At 49.5% G+C, this 8,984-nt stretch overlaps 1 protein-coding gene across 2 annotated transcripts; it reads left to right on the plus strand.

The window, feature by feature from the left end:
* The first annotated feature begins 838 nt into the window (after nt 1–838).
* Znf446 (zinc finger protein 446) lies at nt 839–6,504 on the plus strand. Of its 2 annotated transcripts, none has more exons than XM_021219101.2 (6): nt 839–1,214; nt 1,988–2,371; nt 2,444–2,639; nt 2,918–3,012; nt 5,217–5,298; nt 5,504–6,504. In XM_021219101.2, exons 2-6 carry the CDS (start codon nt 2,027–2,029, stop codon nt 6,058–6,060), a joined length of 1,275 nt encoding a protein of 424 aa, XP_021074760.1. In that variant the 5' UTR covers nt 839–1,214; nt 1,988–2,026; the 3' UTR covers nt 6,061–6,504. The 2 variants fall into 2 exon arrangements, with proteins under 2 accessions (XP_021074760.1, XP_029387709.1); XM_029531849.1 differs by having other exon boundaries at nt 896–1,108.
* Nucleotides 6,505–8,984: the final 2,480 nt, after the last annotated feature.

Here is an 8,984-nt window from a genome sequence, read left to right on the forward strand (position 1 = left end):
AGAGGGCTCAGCGGTTAAGAGCACTGACTGCTCTTAGAGGTCCTGAGTTCAATTCCCAGCAACCACCTGGTGGCTCACAACCATCTGTAATGAGATCTGATGCCCTCTTCTGGTATATATACTCTGTTTTCTGCTCAGTTCTCTGCTGCTTCTCACCTGAGCAGACACAACCACCTTCTGAGTTTTTCCCTCCCAATAAAATCTCTTGTCTGAGTTTTGTTGTATGTTGTGACTTTGTGGTATTTCCTGGCTCCCAACTTCCAGGATACCTTTCCCTTCAGAGCCATTGGGGAAGGCTTCTCCCCCACCTCCTCCCCAGAGCTGTAACATTTACAAGAACACGGGGGACTGAAGAATCCCAAACCTAATCAACGTTTTACCTTAAAACTCATCATTTTTAAGATCACACACAGTTGAGCAAGTAGGACTAGTGACCAAAATGTCTCCCTACCCCAAGAGGAAACTTGAACACCCCAGTATCATAGACCTAGCTACCTGCTGTCATTTTGATTTTGTTACCCTAAGAGCCAGGTCAGTAGGTCACCACGGGCCCTCTGCTTCAAGACAGCTGAGAGGCTAACCTGGGGAACTTAAGAGCCTGACTCAAAAAAAAGTTTCGGGCTGGTGAGATGGCTCAGCAGGTAAGAGCACCCGACTGCTCTTCCGAAGGTCCCTCCGAGGCAGGGTGACCCTTACAGCATAACTCACAGAACAGCAAGAGGCCCTAACTTGTGCGCCAGCCGTTACCTAGGAGACACAAGGAGCGAGATTCCTTCCGGGAGCGCTAGCTCTGATTGGTCAGGATGCCTCACTGGCCAATAGAAACCAGGTCCGCTGCGCACATGCGTAAGGAGGCTACCCCCACAGTCGGGTCGGTCCTACGTGAGTCCTACGGCTGAGGTTGCGAGAGAAGAACGGCTGCCAAGTCAGGAGAGGGACCCCCGCCCCCCCGGAACTCTGCGGCAACGCGACCCCAAGGAGAGGAGCGAAGAGTCTCGCGCGTGAGAGGCCTTGGAAGCGTGCTGTCGTCCTTGCTGAGGCTCACGGGAGACGTAGTCCGAGCGAAGGGGGCCGATCCTGCGGAGCAGATGCAGGATTGGCCGGGCTGGTAGGGCATCGCGCGAGGCGGGGCGTTCTGTGAGTGGCAGTGGGACGCGCTTGGTGTCACTTCCTGGAAGTGCCCCAAGCCCCTGGGGCTCTCCCACGCGTCAGAGGTGAGCGCACTTCTAGCTGGGCGGGCACAGCTTCATAATCCCGCTAGTCGGATCACCGAGAGCGCCTCCCAGCCGTCGGACCTACCCCTTTCCGGTGTCAAAACCTGACACCCCCCAACTCTTGAGTTTCTCCAGAACAGGGCAGATGTCCCAAGAGAGCCGATTTAAAACCAGAACCCCTTAAGAGCTGGGACACAGGTTCCAGTTTACGACTCCACACGAGATGGGGCTGTTTGATTTTGGCTTTTGTTTCAGGGCTTCACATGCGTAGTAGGCTGAGGCAGTACGAGGCATCCACAGTTCAGCTGTGATCAGCGGGCTGTGCCTCCCAGCCCATATAAGCTCCTGGGAATGCACCCAGGCTTTCAGCTCTGCCCCAGATCATGTACCTGTGCCGCAGAGCCAACTCTTCACTGGCACAGTGGTCTGCCTCCTCTCTGAAGCCTCGGGGCTCCAGGTCACCCTGGATGATGGTCCGGCCTGTGTCCTGCTTGACCCTTTGTGGACTGGGGGGGGGGGAGGCACTTTCATCTCCCAACAGCCCGGTGTTGTACCCAAATGTTTGAGCCCGTCATTTGCAGTTTTCTAGAAGGTCCCTGAACACATTCCACCCAGTCATTTATCTTCAGAACAAAATACAACTACTCAACTGCTGTGGGTCTGCACTTCCCATGACCTTCCTTGAAGTTCTCCTCGGGGTTCTCTTTACTGGCTTCTAGGAGGGGTCTGGTGTATGTCTTCTGACCTTAGATGACATTTTTCCTTTTCTGTAGGTCCCTCTGTCACCTCCAAAAAGACCCTTCAATACAAGAATGCCATCTCCTTGGGGTACCCCACACCTATCCCTCAGAGACTCCAGGACCACCCCTGAGGAGCAGCCTGAGGCTGCACGACTCCGTTTCCGGGGTTTCTGCTATGAGGAGGTGGAGGGACCCCGAGAGGCACTGGCCCAGCTTCGAGAGTTGTGTCACCAGTGGCTACAGCCTGAGTCGTCTTCCAAAGAGCACATGATAGAGTTGCTGGTTTTGGAACAGTTCCTGGGTGTGTTGCCCCCCGAGATCCAGGCCTGGGTTCGAGGGCAGCGACCAGGAAGCCCCGAGGAGGCCGCAGCCCTTGTTGAGGGGCTGCAGCATGATCCTGGGCAGCTGCTGGGCTGGGTGAGTGAAATGACATTAGCTTCTTAGAGGGACAGATTGAAGGGAGAGCCCCTGTGACATGATTCTCTTCAGATCACAGCCCACATCCTGAAGCCAAAGATGCTTCCTCTAGTCCAGAAGGAGTCCTCAGGGAGTCACCACATCTCAGCAGCAATGGAGTCCTCCAAGGAAGGCCTTGCGGAGGCACCACTGGAGGCCGGGATAGATCAATCTATCCAGATCAGTTGCAGTGTGAAGGAGGAAGTCAGTGCTGATGGACAGGAGATGGGTGAGGGAATGCAACATCTGAACTTCAAATCCCTGGGGTGGGGATAGGGGTAGGGGTGAGGTCAGAGTAAGGAGTCCAAGGAGAGGTTGTGTTAGGGCTGCAACTCCTAAAATGAGTCTGGACAGTTCCAGCTGAGATAGGGACTCTGGAGAGACCATAAAGCTGGATTCCTGAGAAGAACTGGGCTGACTTCCCCCACGTCACGTGGCAGAGGCAAGCCAAAGGTCAATGCCGTAACAACCGCTTCATACTTCTTCCCATCTGCCTCTCTTTCTCAGTATCTCCAAGTGCCCTCCTTCTAGTCCAAGACTCTGAGGGACATGTTGAACATCAGGAAACAGCCGCCATATCCTTCCGAACAGGAAGGATCCAGGTGAGCAGCCTCTCTCGGGAAATGCAGGCCATGTGTGGGAGGAGGGATTATCACTGGTGTTCTGCCCTGTAGTTTTGTAGGATCCCCTGCCAGTGACTCATGTGTTTTGTTTTGTTTTGTTTTGTTTTGTTTTGTTTTTTACTACTTCTGCGTAGTAAATACCTTCCCTCCCATCACGTCCTAAGAGCTGAAGAAGAGACTGGTAGAATCGAACTGGAAAGGATTTAGGCCCCAGGTCCAGGGTGGCTAGAACTGGCGGGCATGGCTTCCTCGCCTCCAGAGAAGTCGGTTACTAGAAAGGTTTGCAGTGTACACAGGCCATGAGCCAGCTGTTATGTGTACAGTTGGAGAGGTGTCCTACGGTCCTGAGGTCAGATCAAGACACTCTTGCCGAACATTCCTCAGATCCCTTCTACTGCCCTTCTCAGTGTACAGTGACAGGGAACCTGAGCTTAACCCGCTCCCTGAGTGTATATAGTTAATGTGGAGGGGGTAGGGATCTGTGCTTTCCAGGCTCTTCCTGCTTCTGAGCCCCTTCCCTTCCTCAATAGAATGCCTAGTTAGGGTGTGCTTCAAGGTTAAGAAAACCTTCTCTGATCCCTCTCTGGTGTCCTCCTCCATTCCAGACCATAGTACCACCTCTAGATGTAACTGGCTGCCACTTCCCTTTCTCCAGATTTACTTTGGCTTGTCAAAGACCTATATGGCAGATTTCAGGGCAAAGAATTTTTCCCTTGGTAAGGCCATCATAGGCCCCTGTCTTGCCACCAAACTACCTCTCTTTAGACCTTTCCAGCTGGTACCGAGCACCTAAGCTTGCTTTCTCCATCGCCTTTGCCTACTCACCTCATCACAGTCCTAAAATTCCTCCTCTTCCTCCTCCTCCTTTTGTGTGTGTGTGTGGGGGGGGAGGGCAGTTCAAGATAAGGTTTCTCTAAGCTGGGCAGTGGTGGGAGGCAGAGGCTGGCGGATTTCTGAGTTCAAGGCCAGCCTGGTCTACAGAGTGAGTTCCAGGACAGCCAGGGCTACACAGAGAGACCCTGTCTCGAAAAAGCAAAAAAAAAAAAAAAAAAAAGGATAAGGTTTCTCTGTATAACAAGCCCTGGCTGTCCTGGACTGGCTTTGTAAACCAAGGAACTCCCGAGTGCTGGGATTAAAGGTATGTTCTACCACGCTATCGCATCCACTTCTCTGTTTTCCAGGCACTGGCATAGCCTCACAAGAGGCCACTATATCAGGGTCCCTTCAGCAGAATCTTGCTGGCATGTGCATTAGTATCTGGGTTTGGTGGCTGATGATGGATGGGATGGATCCCCGGATGGGGTAGTCTCTGGATAGTCCATCCCTTCGTCTTAGCTCTAAATTTTTATTTAGATTTTTATTATTCTCTTTTAATCTTAGTCTTCCAACCCACCCCACCTTGTTTTTGTTTTTGTTGTTTTGTTTTATCTCTCTACGTGGCCCCAGATGTCCTGGATCTCAGTCTGTAGACCAGGCTAGCCTCTGCCTCTGAGCACTGGGATCAAAATGTGCACCTACCATACCTGGTTCCTTAGTCCTTTTTCTAAAAAAAATAAAATGAAATAAATAAAGGTTTTGCAAATGTAGCTCACTTGGTAAGAGTTGCCTGCCTAGCATGCATTAGGTCCCAGGTTCTGTCCCCAGCACTGCTTAAACCGGTAATCTCAAAACTCGGCAGGCAGAGACTGGAAAATCAGAACTTTCAAGTTATCCTCAGCTACATAGTGCATTTGAGGCCAATCTAGGCTACAATAACCTACTCTTTCTCACAGGCACCCCGATAAAGGCTAAAGAAAAAAAAAATCTCACCCAAAGGAAGAGTTTTCAGTTTTGTTTATCAGTCTTGACAGAAGGTAGCTGAAGCTCAGGTAGTCTCCAGACCTCTTACTGACCTTCCAGCACGTCCTGTTCATAGTGTAGTGACTAGAAGGATGGACAGCCACTGTGTCTTTCTCCAAGACCTACCCACAATTTCAGTCCTCCGGCCATCAGTGAGATAGACCACTGAGAAGACAGGGATGGTAGGTTGGACAGATGAAAGCTGACCCAGAACTCACAAATGCCAGTACTGGCTTGGTCCTTAGCCTGCTGTAGATGGAGATCCAGTAACCTGCCACCCACGGGGTGGTGGGTAGGAGTATGAGACTGCCTGGGAGAGGCAGTAACTGCTTGCATCCTTGCAGGAGTGGGGCCTCTTGGACTCATCACAAAAAGAGCTGTGCTGGGGTGTGATGCCGGAGAAGTACGACACAGTGGTGTCCCAGGGTGAGGATCAATGGCCTTCCCTGTCCTATCTTCCCTGCCCCATCCTCCACACACCTCCCACGTGTACTAGGCCCTCACTGGGGCTCCCAGTGCAGCAGCCCAGCATCCGGCTGCATCTGTCTTCTACCAAGAGGTGCCCACCCCTATCCTTTTATGTAAGCCCCCATGTGTCCAAGCCCCCAAATGAATGTTCTTTCCACCCCAGCAAGCCTGCCACTGCTACAGCCAGAGACACATGTTGACTCTGAGCTGAGACCAAAACAGGAGATGCCACATGAAGGACCAGAATCTCTCCGGAGCCATCCCCCAGAAGTGGGAGCCATTGCAGAGCCAAGACTAGTTCAAGCCACTCCAAGTGAAGGACAGAACCCTTGCAAGGACCCTCCAGTCTTGTCTCCCACACCACTGCTTGAAGCCCCAGCTAGGCCCACGCCTCGGAAGCTCTATGTTTGTGAGCAGTGTGGCCTCAGCTTTGATTGGAAGTCGGTTTTTATCATCCATCTCCGCACACACTCGAGTAGGCCAGGCCTGGAAAGACCATCACAGGTGGCCTGGGAGCCAGCCGTGAAGCGCTCCCCTGGCCTTCAGGGATACTCATGCATGGAGTGTGGGCGCAGCTTCAGCTGGAAGTCACAGCTGGTCATCCACCGCAAGAGCCATGCAGGCCAGCGGCGCCACTTCTGCCGGGATTGTGGGTGTAGCTTTGACTGGAAGTTTCAGCTGGTCATTCACAGGAAGATCCACCAGCCAGAGGGCCCATGAGCAGCTGGAGAGGCATGTTTCACCTTGGATTCCTCCAGCCCCTAATGTACCACTTCCAGCATCCTCTCTAGCCAAGAGGAGGTTCTAAGGTACCTCAAGTGAGTCAGGGATTGCAAGAAGATTGCCCTGTCCAACACCAGACTATCCAGTGTAAGGAGAAGAGGCTATTCCTTCCTTTGGCTCCTGCTTTGTGGACCCAGGCCTGGGTTCGATTACTAACCTATACAGCTTGTGCAAGAAGTGGACACTCCTTACTTCAGGATGCTCAGAAATTGCCTTAGGTCCCTCCTTGCAGTGGCTGGGCAAGAAGTCTCTGTGGAAGGTACTGGAAACCACAGTTGCCTTTCTCTCCTGCTGCATGTGACCCTCAGACAAACATGCTAGATTTTTTTGTTTTGTTTTGTTTTTTGAGACAGGGTTTATCTATGTAGCCCTGGCTGTCCTGGAACTCACTTTGTAGACCAGGCTGGCCTCGAACTCAAAAATCCACCTTCCACTGCCTTCCAAGTGCTGGAATTAAATGCATGTGCCACTACTGCCCGGCTAACATGCTAGATTTTTAATGTAAGTTATACGTCTATAACAAGAATTTCTAAGTAAAACTCCTGACTTATAGCTTCCACTGACCAAAAGAACAGCCATGTGTGCTGGCTATCAGACTACAGGAACCACAGGGCAGCTGAGCCCTAAAGGTCTAATTAGTTACTTCTCTCCTCCAGCCTACCTAGCTTCTTGGCCACACACATTGCTCCCCACTCCCCCTGGTCTTTGAACTCCTGAACTTGAACTTGGATGAACAACTGACTTTCCTTTGGGAGTGTGAGAGAACATGAGTGGATTCTGAGAAATTAGATAACCCATGGGTGCCTCAGGCCATGCATGCCTCTGGGTGAAGGCTACACTGCACATGGCCAGTTCACCATTAAACTGGAGGACAAAGGGTCATTCCTCAATGCCCAGGGAGCTGTGACCCTCTTAACAGTCACTCAGGACTTTTCAGTGCATAGTGTCCTATTAACTATACCTGTAAACTAGGTGTACCAAAACAGATTTACTTACTAATTGTTCCAATGTCAAAGTACTGAAGCATGTCTCACTAGATAAAAGACAGATTTACTCTGGGAGCTACCTGCGACCCTGGGCTTATGACCTCTTTCCACCTTTAGCTTGTTTACCTTGTTGAATCACTGATACTCTGATTTCAGCTTAAAGGGCCTTTGCAATGGCATGGGTCCCCTTCGATATTCCAGGGTGATCACCTTAAGCTCAGGTGATGAAGCGGGAGCTTTTCTTCTGTTTGAGACAGGGTCTCCTAACACTATAGCTGCTGGCCTCTAACTGGTGATCCTCCTATCTCGGCTTCCTATGTGTTGGAACTATAGACTTGTACCACCAAGCCCAGGTTGGTATTATAAATTCTCTGTATATATGTTTAAGACAGTCTCACTTTAATGCCCTCAAACTATCTGTAGTCCTTCAACCTCAGCCCCTGAGTGTTGGAATTAAAGTTGTGTGTCATTGGGCCAGACTAAGACTTTAAATACTTTTTTTTTTTAGATTTATTTATTATGTGTAAATACACTGTAGCTGTCTTCAGACACTCCAGAAGAGGGCGTCAGATCTTGTTATGGATGGTTATGAGCCACCATGTGATTGCTGGAATTTGAACTCCAGACCTTCGGAAGAGCAATCGGGTGCTCTTACCAACTGAGCCATCTCACCAGCCCTTAAATACTTTTTGATTTTAAAATTTAGAAGTATGGAGCAGGATTCATTGCTGTAGGCAGATCTCAGTTAGTTTGAGGTCAGACTGCTTTACATAGTGTGTTCCAGGACAGCCAGGGGCTATTGTAGTGAGACCCCCCCCCCCCCCGTCTTAAAAATAAGTAAAGAAATAAGCAAATAAATTCTGCAGATGGGCACATCAGAGTGTCATCTAGAAACCTGAGTTTTCAACACTGTCCATTTGTGCTCACTAATCCAGTTTGTTGTTGTTTTAGGGGTGTGGGTATGTATGAATGTATGTATGTATGTATGTATGTATGTATGTATGTATGTATATGTGTGTGTGTGTGTGTATGTGTATGTGTTTACGTACATGGAAGCCAGAAGAGAGTATCAGGGTCTTCTACTTATTCACCTCTGCTTGTTAATGTCCATACTGGAATCCAAACTGCAGTGACAGACTTGAACTCTGGTCCTGATGATTTCACATCAAGCACTTTTAACTACTGAATCATGTCTCCAGTTCATGACGTTATTGAAGTGCTTGCTTCAGTCTAAGTCCCTTCTTGCTGCTCCCATGAGCCTCTTCTTTCATGTCCCTGTTCTACCTGCACCTGCTCCTGAGTGGTTTGAGTTTTCATGTGTTCCTTAGACTGCTTGCCCATTCATTATATTTGTTCTAGACAACTGAAGAACGGTGACAGTTCCTACAGTAAGTTCCAGAATCTGCTCTTCATAGGTTTTGGTTGTTTGTTCTTTTGGAGGGGAGCTGAAATGATCTTTCCGTATAACCCAAGCCTGTCTTCAGCTTCTTTTTATTTAGTGTGCATGTGCCTGTGCACACACACATATCTGCGTAAGTTTGCATTTACCATATACATGCACAGCACCCACAGAGGTCATAAGAGAGAATAAAATCCCCTGTACTGGAGCTACAGGTGGTTGTGAGCCACCATATGGCTGCTTGGAGCTGAACCAAGGTTGTCTGCAGGGTCAGCAAGTGCTTTTCATCACTGAGCCATCTCTCCAGCCCCCCTACCTTAAGTTCTTGATCCTATTTTAGGTTTGTTTTTTTTTTTTTTTTTTTTTTTTTTTTTTTTTTTTTTTTTTTTTTTTTTTTTTTTTTTTTAGATTTGGTTTTTTTGAGACAGGGTTTCTCTAACAGCTCTGGCTGTCCTGGAACTTTCTGTATGTATTGC

The sequence above is a fragment of the Mus pahari genome, chromosome 19 (assembly GCF_900095145.1).
Source record: "Mus pahari chromosome 19, PAHARI_EIJ_v1.1, whole genome shotgun sequence".
Classification (NCBI taxonomy): Eukaryota; Metazoa; Chordata; class Mammalia; order Rodentia; family Muridae; genus Mus; species Mus pahari.

Coding starts and splice junctions, on each gene's coding strand:
- Znf446 (XM_021219101.2), top strand. CDS start 2,027: ATGCCATCTCCTTGGGGTACCCCACACCTATCCCTCAGAGACTCCAGG. Junction 2,640..2,917: donor TGCTGATGGACAGGAGATGG/GTGAGGGAATGC, acceptor TCTCTTTCTCAG/TATCTCCAAGTGCCCTCCTT. Junction 3,013..5,216: donor TCCGAACAGGAAGGATCCAG/GTGAGCAGCCTC, acceptor GCATCCTTGCAG/GAGTGGGGCCTCTTGGACTC.